This window comes from Mus caroli, unplaced genomic scaffold (assembly GCF_978045245.1).
Source record: "Mus caroli unplaced genomic scaffold, Mus_caroli_1 scaffold_1, whole genome shotgun sequence".
NCBI lineage: Eukaryota > Metazoa > Chordata > Mammalia > Rodentia > Muridae > Mus > Mus caroli.
The window spans coordinates 128908154-128932600 of record NW_028227256.1 but is presented as its reverse complement, the minus strand read 5'-3'; the positions used below and the strand labels follow the sequence as shown (position 1 = coordinate 128932600).

Here is a 24447-nt window from a genome sequence, read left to right as displayed (position 1 = left end):
AGAACAAAGGAGAAGTGCTGGGTGACTGTGGATCCCATCTGGGAGTGACAGGTTAGTGGGATCTCCAGCAGCGTAGTTCCAAGGACACTCGGCTGTAGTGTTGTCTCTAATATAGATGGTCACCAGCACAGACTCAGCTTTTTAACATTGGCTGTGACTTGTTGTACATCTCAGCTCTGAGAATTATCTGGGAGTCAGTGCAGAACAGTGGCTTGCTTGGGTTCAGCTTGGTGCTCTTTAGCCAGATGAGCCATGTTCTGAGAGTTCAAATTTTGGAATAAAAAATACACACACACATATCCAAAGAGGGGGTATGCCTTGTTAAAACCACAGAGCTCAGAATCTGTGGCACAGTTGTATAAACCTGGGGGTCCTAATCCCAAGTCCAGTGCTCTTCCCACCATGCCGGCTGCCCTGCCTCTGTGGCTGGCTGGCACTAGTAATCAGTGGAGGGGCTCAGCCACTAACTTGTCAGACCTGAGGTTTTGCTTTGGCAGAATTATCACACCCAGGATGACTTTGCAACTGTTTGTGACCATGAGCTGTTGAGTCATTTCATATGTTCTACGTGTAACACTGATTCTACATTTCTTCAAGAAAAAGGACTTCCCACAGATGGTCCTGGACCACCCATCTCTAGCAGAGCCTCAGCCAGCAGCCATAAGTCAGCAGATGCCCCTCCCTGAGCTCCCCTTTATTTGATGATATTTACTGAGCATTTTCTAAGTGCCAGGTACTTTGCTAGCAATTAAGGGAACTTCAGTGAATGAAAGAAAAGGTTCCTGCAGCGAGGGAACCCCTCCTGGTGGGAGGAGATAACCACTGGGGACCACTGGATGCATTTGGTAGTAAGAGTGCTGAGAAGCAGAACAGACTCGGAGCATGAAGGCAGAGAATGTGGGTAGGCATTCTGTTTTGACAGGTTGGTCAGAAAACCCTCTCTGACAATGTGTGGATATAGAGTGGAGGCAGCAAAGCAGAGAACACAGCATCAAATTAGAGACAGGCTGGGCTGGGGCTGGGGCTGAAGAGGGGCGGGGAACACTACAAACGACCAATATGCCAGGAAAAGGACTTGTGATTATTTTTTTTTCCCTCAAGTGATAGAGGAAGTGCTAGAAATCTTGATAAAAGATCACTGGTGCTCATCTGTGTGACAGGGTTGAGCCAGGGGTCTGGGAGGAAGCCGGTGTATATTCCAGAGGGGCTGGTGTTTGGTGTGGAGGAGTTGTAGAAAGGATGCTGGCCGAACTCTTGATTTGTTTCAGACGTCAAGGCCAGGGGCAATCCAACGGATTGGGTATGGGTCATGACAGAACTGGAGAAGTCGTAGATGGCTCATGGTTTGGAGCCTGGCTGCAGGTCTGTGAGCTGAACAGCAAGAAAGGTGGCAAACTGAACAGCAGTTCCTTTGCTGGGATGCAGGCAGTGCTGGGTTTTGGCTGTGTTGTGTTTGAGGCAGCTATTAAACACCCCTGTCGAAATGCCAAATAAGCAGCAGTATGAACAAGTCTGGAGTCCTGGGGAGAGATCCAACCTGGAGGCATAAATTTGGGAGGTGTCAGCATATAGATAGCATTTAAAATGATGGCACTGCGTTTGCAAGCCTGGCTTCTGCTGGGAGACGTGTGCAGTAAGGGGGAGGTCTGGATGCACTTGGCTGCTAGGCTGTGGCCTCTTGAACCCAAGAGCTGGTGGGGCCCACCAGCTGGAACCAGGTTGCTCAGCCCTTAATGAGAAAGCTCTGTCTGTCCAGCAGCGGCTGGGCCCACCTCTCATGGGTGAGTCACTAAGAGCGTTTCAGAATTTTATTTAGAAAAATCCTGTCACATGAGGGGCTTGAATTAGCAGGGTGGGGGAGCTAATCCTTGGAACCTCCAGTTAATTAGGATACCCCTGGAGTTCTCTAGCTGCCTAGGAAGACAGGGAATAGGTAGACAGTAGGTACCTTCAGCAACTGGTGATGATTGCAGCTTTGGAAGGCAGGGACCCCGTGCACTTTGGGCAGGTTGCTAGCTGGACAGATTTCTGGGGGCTTTCCCACCCCACTGTTTATCTTGACACTGTGTCTGGATGATGTGTGGGAAGAGAATTCCTTCTCGCTGTATATGGATGGCCAGACCCTAAGCCTTGGGTAGCCTCACTGGGGGATGGCTGGGGAAATGGTTGCTTCTTATTAATTGCCATATAGGTGCTGGGAATTAAACCAGGGTCCTCTGAAAGGGGCAGCCTAGTGCTCTTAACTGCTATACCATCTTTCCAGGCCACTCTCCTCTATTCTTTTTCTTTAAGATTTAACTTTTGCTATCTATCTATCTATCTATCTATCTATCTATCTATCTATCTATCTATCTATCTATTGGCAGGGTCTCACTGTGTAGCCTTAGGTAGAACTTACTATATGAACCAGATCTACCGGCCTCTGCTTTCTGAGTCCTGGAATTAAAGGTATGTGCCGCCAAGCCTGGCTTCTTATCTCTGTTGTGATTTGGAACTGTGAGCTCTGCTGCTGTGAGCCTGGTCCACCTTCACAACAAACCATGAGGCTGGCAGAGCAGATGTCGTTCTTCCATTTCATAAGTGAAAACTAAGTCCTTCAAGAAGGGAGGGGCTGCTTGTTCAGAACTTCCAGCTAGGTCCTGAGAAAGAGGCACTCACTATTTCTTCCTAAGGTATAGATTTGCTAGACCTGGCTGTCCCTCTAGAGATGGGTGTGGCCCTGGGGGTTCTTCCTGTCTTTGGAAGAAGGATCTTCTAGCCACCTGAAAGCTTTAAGCACTATCATCTGATTCTGCAGACCCAGAGGCCATTGGCTGGCAGGAGAAGCGTGTGGTCTGGGTATGAATAGGAAGTATTCTTCTCTCTAGTAAACACAACCCACATGCTCTCTTGCAGGCACCCTGCAGATACTAGTGTCTATTTTTAATTCATAAGCCTCCCCCAGTCCCCACACCCCTCACCATTGTTTGCAACTTACCAGCTGGCTTTTAGACCAGAGCACCCTGGTAGGGCTTGAGTTACCAAAACACCCTGAAGGCATCTAGGGTTCCTGACTGGCCCTGCAAGGGTTCACACAGAACCCACTCAGAGAAAGTCAGGCATCTGGAGCCCTTACTTGAAGGAGCAGGGTGTGGCAGAGACAAATGGGGCCTCACAGGTCAGCAAGTTATTCCCGATGGGGGAGCTGGGCTATCCTTTGTTCCTCCAGATTCAGCTAAGCTCTGCCTTTAGTTATTTCGCTATTACAAACAACAGCATTCTCCCTTAACCCCATTCTTCTGCTTTCCTTTATGTGTGTGACACTGGGCAAGGTCGGCACACTCGGGTCTTACATATGTCAAGTAGGGGGAAATCATTTGTCCGTGGACTGGTCATCACAGATAAGTAGGCAAAGAGGTAACCTTGTGTGTGGCTCTAAGTTTGGGGAACCAGCCCTGGGGCATGGAGAAGGAGGCGCTAGCTAGGTTAGGCCATTTGGCTCCTCTGAAAGTAAAGGAGACATATTCTGTATGCCCCCCCCCCCTTCATTTCCTTTTTCTCTTTTCAAACGCAGCTCCTGGAGAACGTGGAGCCGGAGGCTTCTGTTCTCTGTTTCCTCTCTTTGTGTGTGGTTGGGCATCCCTCAAAGCCTCTCCTCTCCTCAGCCATCTTTACATACCCCACCTAGTCTTTGCCCATCCTGGACCAGTGCAAGGTCCATGATGGAGGCTAGTGATAGGATGACACGGGAGCCAGCTGTATGGCTAATTTCTGCCTTGGCTTGGTCCTGTCTTCCCTTCTGTCCTCTGGTTGAGGAGCCATGAAGGCCAGGGTCTATACGGCTTTGAGAGAATCCTGCAGCCAGTGAACTCTGCCCTGCTGCCCCAGGGGTAGGCTAGGGTGAAGGAGTAGGGTCTCCATAGTCACACAGGGGTGAGGTGGTGAGGGGAGAGGTTGTCCCACATGGACAGTTTGCTCTAACTTGCATGTGTTATCTCCAGTGACAGGCGGTAGAGGGGGAGCAGTGAGCTGCAGCTCATCTCCCAGCCCAGGGCAGATAGTGGACATCCTGTGTACTTCCCAAGGATTTATCCATCAACAAAACTTCCCTACCCCATGTAAATAAGTTCCCTGTTTACTTGCAGGATGGTGAGAAAAGGGGCCCACCCTTAGCTCCACCTCTTGCCAAGAGGACTGAATTTTTGGCAGACGCCCAGGGGGGCCTGGTTTATTTACAACTAGCAGTCTGCAGGCTCAGTGGTGGGGCAGGGCTGATTGCTAAGAGAGGTTCCAAACACATCCCCTAGGCACTGGAGGCCCACCAACTACTCATCCATTAGGCCCCTGCCGTTCTAGGCCTGGCTGTACAGAGACTATAGTAACTTTTTTTCCAGATCAGACCAGTTGTTCAGCCGATATACACAAATACAGCAGCTTCCCGTATAGCACTGCCACCTTCCAAGTGGCATGGCCACTTACTTACCTAGGTTTCTGAGGAGGACAGTTACGCTGTCTGTCTGCTCCTCTCCCCATCCCTTCTCTTTACCCCCTTTCTTATTCTCTGTATGGAAGGTTCCCTTGCACTGAGGTATCTGCCCTACTCCTTGGAGGACCTTCCAAGACTGGGCAGTCCTTCCAGACACCCACCAAGCCAAGGCTGGGTGGCTTTCATTTGCCTTAAACCATTGTGCTCTCTGGCTCAGTATACCTTGAGCCCCCTGCTGCCCTGTATATCCTGTCGTGCCTGCAGAGTCAAGATCTACTTTAGTGTGATTTCATTCCTCCTGTTCAAACGAAACCGTTTGTTCACGTTGTTGCGGTTCTGTTCAGATGTGAGAGGGGCCGAAGAATAAAGATTGCCCTTGATACCAGATGTCATAAGCAACAGCAGCCCCATTTCTTTCAGAACGTAAGCTGGGTCTTCCTGCCCCAGTACATTCCCAGCCTCTAGGGCAGCCTTCTTTTGCCTTTTCCCTACTTCACTGATCTCTCTGGGTGGAAATACTCTGCCCTCCTGATTAGCTCTGGATTCTGGAGTGTACAATTGCCAGAGATACCGTGTACAAGTTGGACAACTCCACTGTTACCTAACCCCTGTTGCTAAGCTCAGGTCAGGGCCTGTGGGAGATGAGCTCTTTGTCTATAGCCCATGGAGCTGAGATCATGCCAGTCTAGACACAGGTAGCACATTATAGCCAAGGCTTCTCTCAACCTTTAGCTCCCTCAGCCATGTTGTGCCCAGGTGTGCTCTGGGTTTGGGTGTGAGCTCCCAGCCAGGGCTAGTAACAGTCAGCAGTAGGCAGAGCTCTGTCATCTGGCTCCAGACTGTGTGGAGCCAGCACTGGGATGTGGGCATGGGTCATGGGAGTTGGCAAACATCTTCCAGCTACTGAGAATGCTCTTCCCTGCATCTGCCACATCCCTGAGATGAGAAACGTGACCCTGGTCCCTCAGTGCCAGGTGAGGCAATGGAAATACAGTACCATTAACCTGATCCCTGCATCTGTGTCTTGTTCTCGATGCAGTTTGTACTTTCTGGCTTTATCCCTGCCAGGCAGAGGACTCTGGAATAAAAACAGGTACAGAACACACACCACAGCAGCCCTTTGAGGTTCTCAGAGAATTGGGGGCTCTCCTGAGCTACAGTGGAGAGTTTAGGGTAAGGCCTTCTCCCACCTCTCCTTTTACTCCAGGGACAGGTGCCAGAATATCATGAACAGAGCATCAGGCATATCTTCGTGGCCCTGTCTCCTCAAATATTCTAGAGGTCCTGTCTGCGCCCCTGCCCCTGGACCCCAGCTGCCATTCTAGTTCCCAGTATATTCCTTTCTCTTCCTTACAGCTCTCTTGATACCCCTCCCCCCACCCCCAGAACTGGCTTGCTATCCATAGCTAGTGAATAATTCAGCATGCTCAGCAAAAGCTAAGTCAGATCCATAGTGATACTGTGATCAAGAGGCCCCCTTGAGGGCGGCTGGAAAGGCGAACCTTGTCCTGGATAGACAAGTGCCCGGTAATTTTAACTTCATTATATAAGGTTTCTTCGCCTCCTGAGAAGGCAACTTCAATGTTACCTGGGCCCTGTTCCTGTCTACTTACCTTTTGGGGGACTCCCTGATCTTGTAGGCACCTGGGACATGCTGGTACCAACAGTCAGTCAAACAGCATGCTACAGTTTGCAGAGTGCTTTGTGCATATTTCTTGTTTAATCATATCAGCTCCTGGTAAGCTCGGAGCCCTTGAGTCAGCAGGAGCCTACAGGAATTGTGTTTCAATCCCCTGCTTTAGGGAAAAAAAATGTTCTCAATTATTTGTGGCAAATGGGGTCGGGTAGAGGGTACTTCGTGTCCTAAAAATTGTGCAGGAAGGAGATACCATATTTCCTCTGGGTCACTTTCTTCAGGGCCTGTTCCCAGTACATCCTCCTCTGGGGAGCAGAGTATCATTCAGAAGTGAACTTGGTTTGCTCAACCATGAGCCAGGTATATGGTTGTTTCCATTGACCAGGTTCCCATGCCCAGGAGTGACAGTCCTGCCCTGATCCACCCACCCCCTACACACACACCAGAGTATCTGAGACATTAGGTCAACAAAAGCCTGGCAGGCAGAGGAGACGCCTCCCCCCTTCCTGAAGGCAGCTGAAAGGTCTCATGGTATATGCACACCAATGCTGTGCTGGGGCTTTCCCTCACTAGACCCTCTGTTTGCTGCTCCAGCTCCTGGGGCTGTGTCTCCACACACTCCTAGGGTACATGCCTGCCTTGATTCCTTGATTGCTGCAGCTCAGTTAACAATATAAACCATTCTCTTGTCTTCCCAGCAGAAAGCAGTACCCACTGGTGACCTGGTTAGGTCTAAGAGTAAGTGTGGGGTAATGACTTCCCTGACCTCCATTTCCAGGGGTGGCGTGGTGAGCACCAGGGAAGCTGCCGGCCTCCTGAGAAGCCTCGCTGGGACTTTGCCACACAACATGTGCAGCCCAGGAGTCTTTTGTCTTCGAAGGAACTGTATTTAACTGCTTCTCAGCTGTTCTCAGGCTTCTTACTCTGTAGAATGCGTGGATGCTGCTGAGTGAGTTTTACATTTTATTTGTGTTCCATGGTACTAGGGAGTCGAGCCCTGAGCTTCATGCCTGCCGAGCAAGGACTCTACCACTGAGCTATGCCCAACTCTATTTATTATATTTTTAAGAGAGAAAAAAGTAAATAGCATGCTTTGCTTTATCTAAGGCGGGAAAGAATAATAAAATAAGGCAGAGGAAAACAAAAATATTAAAGAAATAAGGACCTGATATCAAAATTGAGTGAAGAGGAAGTATGCTAAATGAGGAAGGAGCCAGTGTGAGAGAGAGCTGAGCCCTGAGGGCGCGCAGAGGAGTGTGGGCCCGGGACCTGGGCTCCTTCCAGCTTCCTGCTCCAGGACAACGTGAGCCCATCTATGGCCCCCAGACTTAGCTCTGTGTGGCTAAGCTGAGGCCAGACACCTCCAGCTGCAGCTCATCTGCCTCGGCCTGTAGACCGGTGGTGACAGCTGCTTCTGCCATGCCTTCAGCCAGAGCATGGAGGAAGTGACCAAGATGGACGGCCAGCACTTACTAGGAAGTATGCGTGCCGTCTACCCAGCAGCACATCTCCTTTGCAGAGAGAGTTGCTTGGTGACTCATGGACCTTCAGAACCATCGCTTAAATACTTGTGGCAGCTCGCCCCATGGCTTCTTGCCACTCTCAGCTTCACTCCAGATGACAGCTACTTTTCTGTCCCAGGCTAAATCATGAAGGTACTGTCTGTGAAACTGTGATGTGTCCATGGGTGTACACAATCACATGTGGTGAGAGAGCCTCGGTTCTAATAACCTATTTCAGTACGGTGTGTCAGGCCCCATGTACCATTGGCAGCTAGCAAGGCTGAGGCACAGTTTACACACTTTCTCTGTGCCCGTGCCCATGCCTGAGCCCATTCTGGTTCATTGGTCTCATCCTGCAGGCTGTATCTCTTGTATAGCTTGTGGGTAGCAGGGTAAGGGTCTCTATCAGCCATTCTGACTCCCAAACACTCTGCCAGGCTCCTGGAACTCAGCATCCACGGAGCCCATTCTGTACGTATCTTCCTGACAGACATATTCACCTTTAACTCTTGCCCTTACACACACACACACACACCCATAGCACCTGTGGATGCTTTCTGGAGCAACTGTGGAACCAAGCTTGAAACACAAGGTTGTGCAAATGACCCTTGCAGCTCACAGTGGCAGATTGAGGGTCTCTGCTCATGGACAAAGACAAGGACAGCCTCATAGAGAAGAAGGGCTCTGCCTGCCAGCTTTTCGTGCAGACACTGAATAGTCCCTATTTGTTCCTTTTCTCTTGAGACTACTGGTTCATCCCCAGAGCTCTTCCCTCCCTCTTCCTGACCACCATTGTGATGAGCTACTCTAGGAGTCAAGCTGAAGTGTCCTTCTGGGGGGCAGTTTTCCCTATGGCCATCTTAATGCCATGCAGCCTAACAGAACCATTTTTCTGCTCTTCTGAGCTTTGTGGATCAGGAAGTGTGGGAAGGAAGCCCCACTAGTCAGAGACAGCTCTACAATAAAAGAGAAGTTGGGGGTGGTGGGAGAGAACCCCAATTCTTAGCCCTCCCTGACTTCTGGTCTCCTGTGGTCACTGCAACTGCCTCCTCTTCCTCAGGTTATGGGCGAGTGAGATGGTTCAGTGGGTAAAGTAAAGGTACCCGCTGCCAAGCTTGGTAGCCTGAGTTATGGAAGGAGAGTACCAATGGCAGCAGGCTAGCCTCTGTCCTCCATATGTCTGCTGTGGCACGTGTGCCCATATGCATACATACACTGCACACGTAGATAGATAGATAGATAGATAGATAGATAGATAGATAGATAGATAGATAGATAATGAAATGAATATAATTTTTAAAAAGAAAAAGGAAAGGGATGTTTAGAAAGAGACGGATGAGGGGATGCCTTGGAGGACATGGGACTTTCCCAGGCAATCATGGGAAGCCCAAGACCTTAGGCAAGAAGGTATCCTGTGCTGGTGTGCACTCTGAACCTGGTACAACCCACTGCTCCCACGCCTGTGGGTCTAGTGCTCTGGTACTTGTGTATACTCATACACTGTCCTGGTCAGTTTTCATACTCTGTGGAGAGATGAGGTGTCTCTCCCTCTGACAAGGAAGCCTGGAGTGTAAACTCAGCTCTACAGGGAGGAGCGCAGTGAGAAATGCCAAGCATTTGCAGGCTTTATATCATACATTAAAGCTGTGAATTTAAAGTCATTTGGCCAATAAATATATACCTATATGTCGGCAACAATGAGATTTGCAAGGAGGGTTATATGGGAAGGTTTGGAGAGAGGAAAGGGAAGGGGGAAATTATATAATTATATTATAACCTCAAAATATAAAAGAAATAATTTTAAAAATTCTTAGTTATGGGGCTAAAGAGGTAATTCAGAGGTTAAGAGTATTTTGCTCTTCAAGGACCTAAACTTGGTTCCCAGCACCCACATCGGTGGCTCATAACCACCTGAAACTCCATCTTCAGGGGATCCAGTATCTCCGGCTTCCACAGGCACCTGGACTCACATGCACACACATGCAGAATTTAGATTTTTTTTTTTTTTTTAATTTTAAAAATCTTAAGGCGGGGCACTTGGGAGACAGAGGCATGTGGATTTCTGAGTTTGAGGCCAGCCTGGTCTACAGAGTGAGTTCCAGGACTGCACAGAGAAACTCAAAGAAACCAAAAAAAAAAAAAAAAAAAAAAAAAAAAAAAACGGGGGGGGGGGACGTGGAAGGGGCTGTCTTGGGGTTAGGATTTCAAGTCATACTTGTTCTCACCTGGGATGGGTCTACTTCAGAGAACTTCCACTCCAGTTCACTGAGATAATCAGCCATCACCCTCCACTTTCATTATCAATGGAGATCTGCCTCCCGATGGCCACAGGAAGGGCCCCAGATAAAGAGAAGGTCTACTCCTTTCCTTCCTTTAGTTTAGTAGGGACAGCAAAACTTTATATTAATAACCATTATACAAAAGGAACAGTGCTTGTCAAAACATAAAAGGGAGTTATTTATGGAAGTAGGAGCTGCTTAGCGTTTTCCCAGGCCCCATAGGTCAGAGATGGCTCCAGACATGGAGACCTGTGTGATGTGCCTTGCCAGCCTCCTCACAAAGCCTAAGTCATCAGCTGACACATGTTTGCATAGTTTCCTAGATCCTGGGTGGGGGATTCCTGGTCTCGGTGATTTTGGCTGCAAACCTTGGCACTGGCTCCTAGAGATAGCACTGGGCCCTCCTTATCTCTTGGAACCTTCTTGAACTTGGGACTGCTGCATCAGTATGATCCACATTCGCCCTCAGTATTTAAGTCCTGTGTGCTTCTTGAGGCTCAGATGCGTGCAGAGTCTCTGAATGGGTATTCTGCCTTGGGAAAACTGCTCATAGACAGCGGACCTAGGACTCTGCAGGCTCCTTCCTTGCTACTCGTTGTCCTCGACTGTGGCCCTCTGGCCCCCTCTGCTGACCAATAGGATTTCCTACCGGGACTGTACAGATGAAGTCCAGGGAGAAAGAGACTGCTGTGAGTTGGCCATCTTTGTTGTCTCTTGGGTGGTGTCTGTCTGGGCAGTGCTAGGGGACAGAAAGCAGAGGGCGGGAAGCAGAAGCCAGGAGAGAGCCACAGTGGTGTCCAGAGCAGAATGGTTTCTGGGGACTAAGTCTCAGAACAGAGGAATTCCCTTATTGAGGCTGGCTGACTTCTCCAGGCCATTACTGGGGAATCAGGGGTGGAAGTGACCATGCCTTAAGTCACTGAACAGGGAAAGAGGAGGCCTGAGTGGGACCCTTTCTGGGAGACTCCCGTAATGCGCTTAAGTGAGGAGTTGGTCAGTCCAGCTGCTGTGAGAGGATTTCTGGTCACTGAGTACATTTTTGGGCATGAGAGGAACTCGTCAGGGCCTGTTTGGTGGGTGAACTGTCACTTGTCCTATATTTGCATGTGGCAAACCCCTGCACACAGCCCAACCAGCCACACTACGACATCTTCCTACTCACTGGGCCAGGGAGAGGTCCCTAGTCACTGCTCCATCCTCTGGCTCGATAGACCTCCATAGATCCTGCCAGATGGAAAAGAACAGACATGTGCCCTGGGGGAGGAGAGAATCTAGAGCAATCCGCCCCTAATCCCTGGCTGGGCCTCACTCAGACTGGAGATGGCGGCTTCAGAGCCTGGGAGTTTTATTAGCACACCTGCTGGAAGACCCCGGCTCCCAACAGCCAGCCCATTGCTGCCCAGGGACTGTGACTCTGGGAGCCTGGCACTGTCCACAGACAGCTGGGGCCTTAAAGCTCCTGGCACCTCATCGCCAGCACGGCTTTGGGAAACAGTATCTATGCAGGTGAGGCTCTGGGTCAGGAGAGGGGGCGGGGGAGGAAAGACTTCAATGTGGTAGATGCAATAGGGTTATAGAATAAAGGAGAGTCAGTTCTTGAGGTTATCAAGCAGCAAGCTCCCTCTGTGGGTTCCTCAGAACCAACCTCTCTCCTGCCCACTTGTAGAGAACTCTGGATGGAGAGGAGCTGGCCTGAAATTAAATGCAAAGGGTGCTTCTCGTCATGGTTGCTTCTGTGTTCAGGAGGAGTGTCAGGGAGAGGGAAATGGAGAGGTTCTGAGAGCAGTGACCCCCACGGACTAGAGGGAGTTTAGGTTTCTAGCATCTGACTGCTGCAGAGTTAAAGAGCCTCTGAAGTGAAAGAGCAGCTCCAGAGTCGACCGCACCAAGAGCCCGTGCTCTACAGCGATGGAAAGAGAACAGTGGGCATTTATGTAGACAAAGGAGCTTTGTTCTCAGAAGGGCCAGGGCTGAAGGGAGGACATAGCTGTGACTGCAGCCATGAAGTAGCCCTAACAGGGTCAGAAACGAAGGTGTAGGGAAGGTTAGAGCCTCCGCCAGCACCAGAGAGTAGTCCTTAGGAGCAGAGCGGGCCTGAGGGCTGCAGGAGGCCCGTGATGAAAGGTGGGTAGCTACATGTGGCCTTGGCATGGATGGGTGCGGCATGAAATAAGAACGTGTTCCCTCATCTATGTGTGGTCTGTACCCAGCAATGCCCCTGCAGAAGCAATAAAAGGCTTACAAAGCCACTGGGGGCATACTCTGTCTCCTCATGTGGCCTGAGCCATTGCTATGGGGATCTTTCCATTTCGATCTCCACATATACATATGCCCTTTGGGTGGCCTATTGAGTATCTGACATCTGACCCCCTACCCTCTGGAGAAAGGCCCTTAAGCTTCCTGGATATTTTCCCCCATATTACCCCCTTGCCTGCCTGGAAGTACTTGGATCAGTATGACCTGTCCAAAGCTGGAGCTAACATTTCCATGGGCCCCATATGTTCCCACTGGGAAGAGAGAGCCACCAGTCTGACAAGGTAACTCCTGCTACAATGGAACAGGAGCAGCCCCTGACTTCAGGTCCTGGGGCTGGAGGAGACTTCCCTTCTGCCCCCCTACCGTTTTCCCATTGGCCAAACCACCTCTTTGAGGCTGGAAGATTTTAGCTGGCCGTGGACTTTCCTCTCCATCTTGATCTGGATTTACTTCCAGAGGGACTTAATTTGGGGGGGGGGGGCACGTTTTGAGACAGGGTTTCTCTGTGTAGCCCTGGCTGTTCTGGAACTCACTCTGTAGACCAGGCTAGCCTTGAACTCAGAAATTCGCCTGCCTCTGCTTCCCAAGTGCTGGGATTAAAGGCGTGTGCCCAGCCCCAGGGACTTAATTTTAAAAAGTAAAGCAAATCCGTGTTCTCTACCCCAAAAGAGTTGCTAGGATCAGAGTCTCCCCAGGACAGTAGTGAGCTGCTCAGAGCATCTCTGCTGAGTTACTGCCGAGTCACTCGTCCTGACAAACTCCCCCCACCTTCAACCCGCACACTCACTTTCTGAGCTCTGATGCAGTGGAAGCCAGACCGTACCCTCAGGAGCAGCATCCTGCATGGTCTCACCAGTGTGGCCAAGCACAGAGACAGATCAGGGTAAACACTTCACTAAAGAGGAATCCAGGAGACCAAAAGACCCGTTTCTTTCCTCCTCTTCCTCCTTCTCTTAAGAGTAACCTTACTGTTGTCTTTCTAACTAGACATGCCAGCCCACTGTGGGTTCCCTGAGCTTCCTGCCCGGAGGTGGTACAAGGTCCTGGGTCGACTTGGGAACACAAGCACAGAAGCATGAACCCCTCACAAGCAGGGGTTATTTCTATGGGCCATGTACATATGGTGCTAAAGAAAGAAAATGAAAATTCATATAGCTACTACCTTTTTCTCCCTCACTAAAGCATGACTTAGTGAGGTAGTGTCTACCATTTGCCTGCCATCTTTCAGAATGCTGGGCTATCATTCAGTGGGGAGGGCAAATGTCCCAAGGCCAGGTTAATGCAAGGACACTGAACTCAGGCCCAGGAGGAGGCGAGAAGCCCAGAGGGTAATGGGAGCCAAGGCTGGGGAAGTCCTGAGCCAGCAGACTCTGTAATTTGGCAGGGTACCTAATCCAGTTTCAGTTTGTGTTGCTAAAGCAGGGTAAGACGGCAAGTCTGTGGCACGACCAAAGCTAGTAGACAGGGTGCCCAGCTATTCATGAACTGTGGGGAGATCTCACTGAAGCCAAGACAGAAACAGGAAAAACTGGCCCCAGAGACTCAGAAATCACTCCAGCTCTGCCTTAGCCAGAACATTCATCAGTGTGTCTTAAACTTGGGTATAGCTGCAGCCCTGGCTAGTAAGCTCTCTAAGTAGGACCATGTCATGGACTCCCCACTGCCTAGATCTGCCTTGCCAGATCTTGCCTTAGAGTCTGCTTAGCCTATTCATGGGTATTCATCCCAAGTCAGGTAGCCACAGAGTGGACCAGCCTTTCTCAGTCAGGCAACTAGGGTAAGGGGGCCATGCTGTGGGGGCTTCAGCCCCAGATGTGGTACTGGTAGCTGTCAGAATGAGTGAGTAAGGCTCTGCACCATTTGGAGACAGGAGCTGTCTTTGTAGCTAGGCCCTGCTCCAAGCTGGGGGCCTAGAGTTTCCACCTGCTGATGACAGGCATTGAGTCACCACACTGTTCCTCTCTCTGTGCAAGAGAGAGGCACTCTGGCAAGATTCTTCTCTGGTGATCATGAGGCAACGAGGCAGTCAAGACGCCCTCCTGTGGCTACTCGGCAATGGGTGGGTCCTGCCCTTCCCTGCCCATGCTGCACAGCTTTAGCCCCTCCCAGTTCCAGATCATCTTTACAATTCTCAGGAAGACCCCAGACCCATTAGGCACCCATTTCCCATCCCTTCGCTCCCCTAGCCCTCGGCAACTACTAATCTGTCGCCTCTGTCCCTGTAGATTTAGCACTCTGGAAATCTCACAGCATGGAACCATTCAGCATGTAGCCCCTGCTTAGCAAACTGTCTATGTCCTGGCATTATCAGAATGTCCTTTCTTGTTGTGGCCAAACAGTAGCCCATTATATGGACTGTCTCACGTCGCTAGCCCATTCATTGGTTTAAATGCCATCTCTGGGTTGTGCCTACCCTTTGGCTATTGTGAAGGGTGCCACTGTGAACTTGTACCAGTGTCTATTTGAATACTATTTTCAATGCCTTTTGGTATTGCCATAGTTAGCTTTAGTTGTCAACTTGACACAGCCCAGCGTCCCCTGAGAAGAGGAAACCTCAACTGAGGAATTACCTAGGTCAGATTATCCTGTGGTCGGGTTTTTGAGAAGTGTTTCTTTGTGGTGGGTGGGGTTTTTTGTGTTTGTGATTTTTGTTTTCGTTTTTGTTTTGAGACAGGGTTTCTCTGTCTATCCCTGGCTGTCTTGAAACTTACTCTGTAGACAAGGATTGCTTCAATCTCATAGATTTGCCTGCTTCTGCCTTCCAAGTATTGGGATTAAAGGCATGAGCCCCCACAGCATGGCCAAGGTATTTTCTTAATTGCTAATTGATGCAGGAGCAAGCAGCCCACTGTGGGGAGTAAGATCACTAGGCAGGTGGGCCTGGGCTATATAAGAAAGGTAGCCAAGTAAGCTAAAGTTTCCTCCATTTTGAAAGCAGCATTCCTCCATTGGTTTCTGCTTCAAGCTCCTGCCTTGACCTCCCTCTATAATGGACTGAAACCTATAAGGTGAAATAACCCCCCCCCCAAGTTGCTTTTGGTCATAGTGTTTATCACAACAGCAGAAAGCAAACCAGAACAGGGGCACACCTCAGAGATGAACTGGACAGTTAGGAAATAATTCTGTATTTACCTTGGTGAGGAGCAATCGTGCTGTATCCCTCCATTGGCTGTACCATCTCACCTTCTTACCAGCAAAACACGAGGATTCCAACTCCATGAGCTCTCTCTCCTTTCTTTTTCTTTTTCTTTTTCTTTTTTCTTTTCTTTTTTTTGTTTTTGTTTTTGTTTTTGTTTTTGTTTTTGTTTTGTTTTGTTTTGTTTTGTTTTCCGAGACAGGGTTTCTCTGTGTAGCCCTGGCTGTCCTGGAACTCACTTTGTAGCCCAGGCTGGCCTCGAACTCAGAAATCCACCTGCCTCTGCCTCCCAAGTGCTGGGATTAAAGGCGTGCGCCACCACCTCCCGGCCCTCTCTCACCTTTCTTAAAGCACACTGAGCCCATCTAGTGTGGTGTGGTAAGACCATCTACTGGATCATGGGGAGCCTTCCAAGGGCCACATCCTGAAGGAAATGTCCACTTCCTCATCCAGCAACTCCATTGCCGATAGCCTTTCAGTTAGGGGCAGGGTTTCATGAACCCTTCCCCATGCACGCTGGGACTTTGGCTGGCTTCATCATGTCTGCACAGGTTTTGTGCATGCTGCCACAGCCACTGAGTTCATGCGTGCCGTGGCCCTGTCGTGTCCAGTAAATAATGTTCTCTGCAGATGTCCACTGCCTGTGGCTCTTACTTCCCACCAGAATTCTCTCTGAACCTTTGGGGTTGGGGGAGTGGTGTAGATGTCCCACTGTGTCCCACAGAGGAGGTTAAGGGGGTCGGACATGTGTGGTAAAGCCAAGTTCTTGTAGAGTAAAGGCCATGTGTCACATAGAGAACTTACTTTGTACAGTTCTGTCAATATTGAGGACATATGCTTTGATAATCTCTTAAATTTAGCCCAGCTTGATTGTAGGCATCACTCCCTCAGGAGAGAACTCTGCCTAGATTCAGATGTGTCATTTATCATGAACTTAGGAGACACCATCCATGTAACTATCCCATGAAAAGTGAGAGCTGGTATGATTCCACCCATCATACAGGCAAGGACACAGCGGGGTCGCAGCAAGGGGTGACGGGTGTGGGAGGGTTAGGTCCAACAAGGTGAGACAGACCTTGGGATGGATTGCTCTGGGGAGACATGAGTTGGGTTTCAAAGGCCAGAGTCTGAGAAGAAGAAGCCTCAGGCAGAAGCACCTGCCGGGAAGGTAAGGGACATAAAGGGACACCCAAAGCCAAGCAGGAGGAAAGCCCTTACTTCAGAAGGTTGTCCTCTTAGCATCCTGAGGGGATTCATGATGTGAGAAAGCCTAAGAGGTTCCCCTCCCTGCCTCTTAAGTCTGCCAGCACTGTTGTTATGGGTGATGTTTTCCAATAACTTTTGCCTGTAGTTAGAATTATCTCTGGCTGTTTCCAGTTCCTGTGTGTGTGACTAGGCTATTCTCTCTTGTTTAATCCCTTTCACAACATGGAATTTACCTCACCCCTGCCCCTCAGTGATCTGACCCAGCCTCGCTTCCGACGTGGAGTGATACGGTATCAGGACTCAGCTTCGGACACTGGGGTTAGTGGGTTCCCGGCCTTCCCACACGTCTGTCCTGCATTTATATCTTCTCTGCCCTCTCCTTCCCCCTCATTCTTTTTCCGGCCTCTCCTCTTTTTCCTCTGAGTTTGAGCCACACTGATGTACTCAGGAAGCCTGCCTGTCTGGTGGGTAGGGGAGAGGGTCTTGCCTTCCTTCTTGCACATCCTCCCCTTCTCAACTCTTCCAGACTCCCAGCCTCTCTTGGCCTGTGGGTCTTTACCCTTCAAGGAGCTGCCCAGCAGTGTGGGTGGGTATACTTTGTTCTCTCAGTACTTTCTTCTCTGAGAGACTGGGAGAGGTCGGAAATTCCCACCATCATGAATCACAGAAGATTTCTGATGCCTTCGGAGACCAGGAAGGTAACAAGACCCTACGAGGATTGTGGACCGGGCCAGGGACCCGTGCAGGTTGTTAGGAAGAACGTGGAACAAGGGCTGAAAGGCATGTAGACTTTCATGGCTCTGAAGGACAAGAATACTTAAGGCAGGAGCCTAATTAGGAGAATCCAAATAGACAGCTCATCCCAGCCCTGGTCATAGAACAAGAGGTTCTGTCTTTTTGTAGCTGTGTGTCCTCAAGTCACTAGCTAGAACACCCTGATCTGCTTAGATGTCATTTCAGAGAAAAAACAACAACAACAACAAAAAAACGTATAAAGGTCATGTCGGCATGCCGCTGTGGGGGCCTACTGTAGAGCTTCAGGCTCTTCCACTGAAGTTATACTTCACCCTGCAGGCATTATCTAGGTGGAGAAGCTGCACCCAGAGGTGTCCTGAACTATGCAGAGGATCCAGCCTAGACCCTTCCCATGTCTCATGATTTATTTGTGCTTGCCTCCTTCCCAGGGTGACAAGGGAGATCTTGTGGCCCTGAGCCTCCCCTCTGGCCCTGGCCATGGTGACTCTGATGGACCCATCAGCCTGGATGTGCCAGATGGAGCGCCGGACCCTCAGCGGACTAAGGCTGCCATCGAACACCTGCACCAAAAGATCCTGAAGATCACTGAGCAGATCAAGATCGAGCAGGAGGCGCGGGATGATAACGTGGCCGAGTACCTGAAGCTGGCCAACAATGCGGACAAGCAGCAGGTGTCACGCATCAAGCAGGTGTTTGAAAAGAAGAACCAGAAGTCCGCCCAGACCATCGCCCAGCTGCACAAGAAACTGGAGCACTACCGTCGGCGCCTAAAGGAAATCGAGCAGAATGGGCCCTCGCGGCAGCCCAAGGATGTGCTACGCGATATGCAGCAAGGGCTGAAGGATGTGGGCGCCAACATGCGTGCAGGCATCAGTGGCTTCGGGGGTGGCGTGGTGGAGGGTGTCAAGGGCAGTCTTTCCGGCCTCTCGCAAGCCACCCACACTGCGGTGGTGTCCAAGCCCCGGGAGTTCGCCAGCCTCATTCGCAACAAATTTGGCAGTGCCGACAATATCGCCCACCTGAAGGACCCCATGGAAGATGGACCCCCTGAAGAGGCAGCCCGGGCGCTGAGTGGCAGTGCCACACTGGTGTCCAGCCCCAAGTATGGCAGTGACGATGAATGCTCGAGTGCCAGTGCCAGCTCAGCTGGGGCAGGCAGCAACTCTGGGGCTGGGCCAGGAGGCGCACTGGGGAGCCCTAGATCCAACACTCTTTATGGTGCCCCTGGAAATCTGGACAGTCTACTGGAGGAACTGCGGGAGATAAAGGAGGGCCAGTCACACCTGGAGGACTCCATGGAGGACTTGAAGACTCAGCTGCAGAGGGACTACACCTACATGACCCAGTGCCTGCAAGAAGAGCGCTACAGGTGGGTACCTCCTGGCTTCACAACTGTGTGGGGGCCCAGTGGGAAGCAAGAAAGCTGCTCTGAGCTATGGAGGCGACTGCAGGGTCCAGCAATGCCAAGAGGAACCTCTGCAGAGCTTTCTCCAGAATGGAAGAGGGGCACAAGACCTCTGGAAGGAAGGTTCTGTTGGTCTCAAGATGCCTTGGGGTGTTCTGTGCTTACAATTCACAAAGAGGAAACTAAGGCCAGCACCATAGCTATGCTCCTCTGGAGAGGCTGTTGCTCAGAAAGAACTTTGGAGGCAGCTTCTTGGGTTCAAATCCCAGATCTTGCTTTTAGTACTTCAAACAAGCAGCTAGCACCCTGGACCTGGTTTCCCTCTGAGAAGTGAGGGTAGCTCTGACTGAGATCATGGTGTGGTTATAAGAGTGTATCAGCTGGCTAGGTGTGATGGCGCGCCTTTAATCCCAGCACTCAGGAGGCAGAGGCAGGCAGATCTCTGTGAACTGAGGCCAGCTTGGTCTATACAGCAAGTTCTAGGCCAGCCAGAGCTACATTGTAACCCTGTTTTTGTTTGTTTGTTTGTTTGTTTGTTGTTTTAAAGAAAAAACTGAAGAAGTCAACCTATAAATGCAAAATGGAGATAGATAAGTAGTGTGGAATACCTCAGACTCCTAAGGTCACGGATGGACTGGAGGCTGCTCCTCCCCCACCTCCTCCCTCTCTGGGATTTGGGGGACCTTGCCCTTAGCACTTCTTCTTTCTAGATGATAGTTTGTAAAACTGAGGGGAACCCCATGTAAAAACTAGTCACCCTCACTTTAGAGTCGTCTTTTGATATTTGGTGATTTTTCAGAGCAGAGGTCACATGCTTTATACCCCAGGATCTCTGCTACCCAGAGAGCATCTTAGCCAGGGTTTAGGAATCTGGGTTGAAGTCACTTAATCCCGAATTGCCTGACAAGAGCCATGAGGTCCCGTACAGGTTCCTTGTACCTGTACGGGACCTCGTCCTGTCTCATGAGGCTGTGTGAGAATCCTCTGAGGTGATGCAGTCAATGCTTAGCACAAGGCTGTCACAGAGAAATGCTGCGCTGTCACGGGGCTTAAGATGAGAGCGGGACTGGACACATGGGTGGGCTGCATGTCACTACTGACTGGCGCCTTGGTCCTGGGGAGAGAAGAGCTGAGTAGCCAAAGAAGTGGTGTTACCTGCCCCCTCTCCCCTAGGTATGAGAGGCTGGAGGAACAGCTGAACGACCTGACTGAGCTTCACCAGAATGAAATGACCAACCTAAAGCAGGAGCTGGCCAGCATGGAGGAGAAGGTGGCCTACCAGTCCTACGAGAGGGCCCGGGATATCCAGGTATGGCCAGGATCACTCTGGGGAGGTCCCAATATGCTGACAGAGCCAACAGCAACTGCCCTATCCATAGGCACAGGGTACAGGTGACAATGTGGGGGTGGACACATCACATGGAACACGACGAGCAGAAACATATCCATGGGGCCAATTGGTACAGGAAGCCAAAGAGGGGAGTGTTCGTGGGGTAGAGATAAGAGCAACGTAAGTCTTCACCCAAGTACGTGCACTATATAAAGGCAAACCAGTGGGTAAAGGCCACCTTCATTTGCCACATCTTTTTGGTGACAGGTTTACAAATGAATAATTGTTATTTCCAGGCATGTCCTTGTCTAAATATGGAGCTGGGATCAATTAGCAAGACTTCCATTTCCTTAGATCCTCCTCAAACAGTTTTCATTAGAGTTCTGTTCCCAGTCCTAGCTGTGCCCTTGGCTGTGGAGAGGGGCCATGTGCTACCACTTTCTTGGTACAGTAGCATCCTAGTCTATTCTTTGCTGTAGCAAGATGCATGAGGTTGGATAATTTGTAAAGAGAAAAGGTCTGCCCAGCTCTCACTGGAGTGTGGAGTCATCTTCTCCTTAGAGCTGGTAAGGACCTCACAGCCATAGCCTCCCCATGGCAGGGACTGTCACATGGTGAGACAGAGAGATTTGGGGGTCAGACTTTTCCTGACCTCCAAAATCTTGGGGGTCAGATGTAACTCAGAGTCCAGCAATCCCACCAGTGACTTATTTCTTTACAGTAGACACACACACTCACACACTCACACACACACACTTTAAAAGTTCACTACCAGCTGGGCGTGGTGGCGCACGCCTTTAATCCCAGCACTTAGGAGGCAGAGACAGGCAGATTTCTGAGTTCGAGGCCAGCCTGATCTACAAAGTGAGTCCAGGACAGCCAAGGCTATACAGAGAAACCCTGTCTCAAAAAAACAAAAACAAAAAAAAGTTCACTACCCTAACATTGCCATGCAGAAAGCAAGCTTCCAAGCTTCCCCCTGAGGCCACACTGAAGTCCCACTGGAATCAGCACAGGTGGACTGGGCTCAGTCTAGTCTCAGCCACCTGGGCTTCCACATCCACCCTCTGTCCCCACAGGAGGCCGTGGAGTCCTGCCTGACCCGAGTCACCAAGCTGGAACTACAGCAGCAGCAGCAGCAGGTAGTGCAGTTAGAAGGTGTGGAGAACGCCAACGCACGCGCTCTGCTGGGCAAGTTCATCAACGTGATCCTGGCACTCATGGCTGTGCTGCTGGTGTTTGTGTCCACCATTGCCAACTTCATCACCCCCCTCATGAAGACGCGCCTCCGGATCACCAGCACCGCCCTCCTGCTCCTAGTCCTCTTCCTACTGTGGAAGCACTGGGCCTCCCTCACCTACCTCCTGGAGCATGTGCTGCTGCCCAGCTGAGCGGCTGCCGTCCCACCCTGTGCTCTCCGGATCCCACTAGCCACAGGCATCTCCAGGAGGGCCCGGGGCTCCCGTGTCCCTCGGGGTCTGTCATGTGACCTGTTTGGCCCCTAACTGTCCCTTCTTTTCATTGCTTCTGTCTGACACCATCTCCCTTTTGTCCTGAAGGTTTCGGAGAGGGTGCTCTGGGCTGGAGGGAGCAGGGACACTCACAGCCAAATGGAGCAGTGGGGAGACACCAGGGCTGTGTTATTTGAATTATTTTCAGTCCCATAACCACATGGGACTTTTCTGGGCTGACTGGAGGATGCTCTAGTCATGTAAGCCACTAAGATAGAAGGCCAGTCTCAGTTTCCCTAGGGAAGAGCCCATCCTGGAGGCAGCCACAGTTTCCTCCCATGGAGATGGTCTGGATAAAAGCCAGTGGGAGGCCCTGCTGAGCCCAGAGAGTGCAGAAAGGGGAGGGTCCCCAGCCTTGGGGCCAGAGAGCAGGCTTGGCACAGCCACTGGGAGCTCAGCCTCCCCTCCTCCTGCTTCTCCTTCCACTTGAGCTGGTTTGAGACTGGTTTCTGGATGCTGGGTGGGGTGTGACTTTGGGTTTGTATTTTTTCTGCTCATCTTTTCTGCCTGTCACCGGGTGTGCTGTTTTTCTGAAAAACAGGCCCCAAGGGCCCTGAGCCTCCAGCCCAAACCCTTAGACCTCTGGGATCACGTTGAGTTCTATTTATTTATTTATTTATTTACTTACTTACTTATTTATTTATTTGTTCCCACCCTTCCCTCACTTCTGCCCAGCTGGGCTCCAGAGAGAGGACCCTGCCCATCCTCCTTCTGAAGCCAGGACTTATTCTTGGTTCATCATACTCCAGACCATGTATCCTCTGGTGTCCTGGCTGGAAGAAGGGGCGTGTGGCCATGCAGCCCGCTCTCCCAAGCTGTCCCAGCAGATGGGCAGGAGGGGCATGGCCTCTTTTATATATATATATATATTTATTTTATATGTGTGTTTGTGAGGAAGAGGATATTTGTCATTTCCTTAAGGCTCTGGAGTGTTGTGTCCGATTCTGCACAGCCCAGCCTCCCCGAGGGCCTTTCCAAGCACAGTGGGGATTTCTTAGAACAGGAGAGAGGAATCCATGAAGCAGGAGAAGCAGTGCCTGCCAGCTGTGGTGGACCTTCCTAAGAAATAAATATCCTTTATGTTTTCAAACCATCCTGTCTGGTGTCTGCTGATTACACTGTCTCTGAAAAATCACAGGATTTCTCCCCACACCAAAGCATTCTGGGTATCATCTGCTGGCCGGATGTTGTCTTCCATACTGAATGAGGAACACACACACACACCTGCCTTGCTCTGAGCAACTTAAATGATATGCCTATCATTCCATCCAGCCCCAGCTTTGCTGGAGCACTTCCCAGAAGGGAAATGGAGAAGCGCCCATAGATGCTGTGACCAGTTGTAGCCACAAGGGGTCAGCAGAGTCCGTGCTCCAAAACTTCTCTCAAGACGAAGTCCTCACAAGGCAACTGGCATTAGCTTGGCTTTGTCACAGTTGTTCAGCTGAGGCAGGGAGTACCAGCTTTCCAAGTGTGGTGTGGCCCTCTACATAGAGGCCTAGTACTTAGTGCCTGCCCTGTGGTTGTAGCACTTACCCCTAACAGCCCCAAAACACTTCCCAGCAGGACCTTTGTGGATATTTGCAATAGGCCCTTTGCAGGAGAAGGCAGCAAGAGGAGCTATGATAAAGCAGAACAAAAATAAACCAAAAAAAAAAAAAAAAAAAACAACAACCTTTGGTCTCAGCACATAACTAGTGCCCTGTAACTAACTCCCAGCCCTTCTCTGGGCCTCAGTTTCCCCATCGGGAAAGCAGGCTGGAGGTGGCCACTGTGCATGTCAATTCTGTGCTGGTATCCCAGGGTCCTGTGAGTCTAACAAGCAAACATTGCAGTTGCGTCTGTGGCCTCAGGCTCCAGGGGACCCAGAGACTGGAGAGGGCACAGTGCTGCCACCACAAGAGTTTGCCCTCTGCTACGTAGGAGTGTTGCCAGACAGCCTTCCAGCTATTCCAGTCTTAGACCTTGCACCCCCTTTCTCTTCCAACCACGTGTCTATGTGCACCTCTCTTGGGGGCCACAGGTGGCCCAGAGCCCACATTCCTGAGCCACAGGTAGGGGGTGGCTGCTCCTGGCTAGACATTTCCTACATTCCTCCCAAGGTCAGATGCCTTCCCAGAATTGGCTCTGAATGCCACTGCCAGCTGCGGCCCACACTGAAAGGGAGCGGGGAGGAAGCAGAGGTCATTCTTGGTCAGTTCTGAGGCTGCAAAGCAAACAGCCTAAGGGAGGTGCAGGCCCCCAAGCTGCATCTTTGTCGAAGAAAGCACTGGTTTACTTCCCTCACCCAGGAGACAATGGGACACCTAACAGAACCCTGCCATCCTGGGGCTCAGGGAGGCTCCCCTGTTTGTGTCTGTTTGTGTTCCCTCTTTTTTTTTAAGGAGGGGGAGTTATCCCCCACTTCTTTCTCTTCCCCGAGGTCCAGAGAGTGAGACGTTGAGTCAGGGTTACCACTCGTAGTCTGCCTCCTTCAGACTACAAGACCTAGAGGCAGGCCCTTCCCAGAGCATCTATCCTACAAGTGCAGGTCTCACCCCCAGGGTACTAGAGAGCTTAGTCAGCCTGGTAGACACCCACTACCTGGGTCTCTTTGGGTGGGGGCAGATAAGAAGACTTGGTGCCTTCTCTCTCCTGGGCAGGTAGCTGCAGATCCAGCCCACTCGATTACCTCTTGGGTCACAAAGCTGCAGCAAGTGCAAGCTCTACAAACCCAAAAGGCAGCCCAGACCTAGTGTGGGGTACAGCTGATTTGTCTGTGCTGCCGAGGGAGGGGAGGGAGGAGACACTGGGACCACAGGAAGAGGAAGGGGAGCTATAACCAGATCTTTCAGGCAGGCTAACCTCTCCTGCAGAGGCAGGCCCTGGAGTCAATCCCGGATCTGGGCTCAAAGTCAACACTGCCACTAGCCTTAGACCTGTCGCACCCAGCTGCTGTCTCACATCTGCCAGTAAGAATGGTGTCTCT

General features: G+C 50.7%; 1 protein-coding gene across 3 annotated transcripts in view; it reads left to right on the top strand.

Moving 5' to 3' along the window:
* Positions 1-22575, top strand: part of Tmcc2 (transmembrane and coiled-coil domain family 2) — a 36047-nt gene extending 13472 nt beyond the window's left edge. For 2 of the 3 annotated variants that reach the window (XM_021157752.3, XM_021157761.3), the window contains exons 3-5: positions 17665-18605; positions 19815-19950; positions 21051-22575. In XM_021157752.3, the coding sequence (XP_021013411.1) occupies positions 17665-18605; positions 19815-19950; positions 21051-21362 (1389 nt within the window). In that variant the 3' untranslated portion in view covers positions 21363-22575. Of the gene's footprint in view, positions 1-10398; positions 10572-17664; positions 18606-19814; positions 19951-21050 lie in introns of those variants that run through there. The other variant, XM_021157771.2, reaches the window with a different exon arrangement.
* The last annotated feature ends 1872 nt before the right edge of the window (positions 22576-24447 follow it).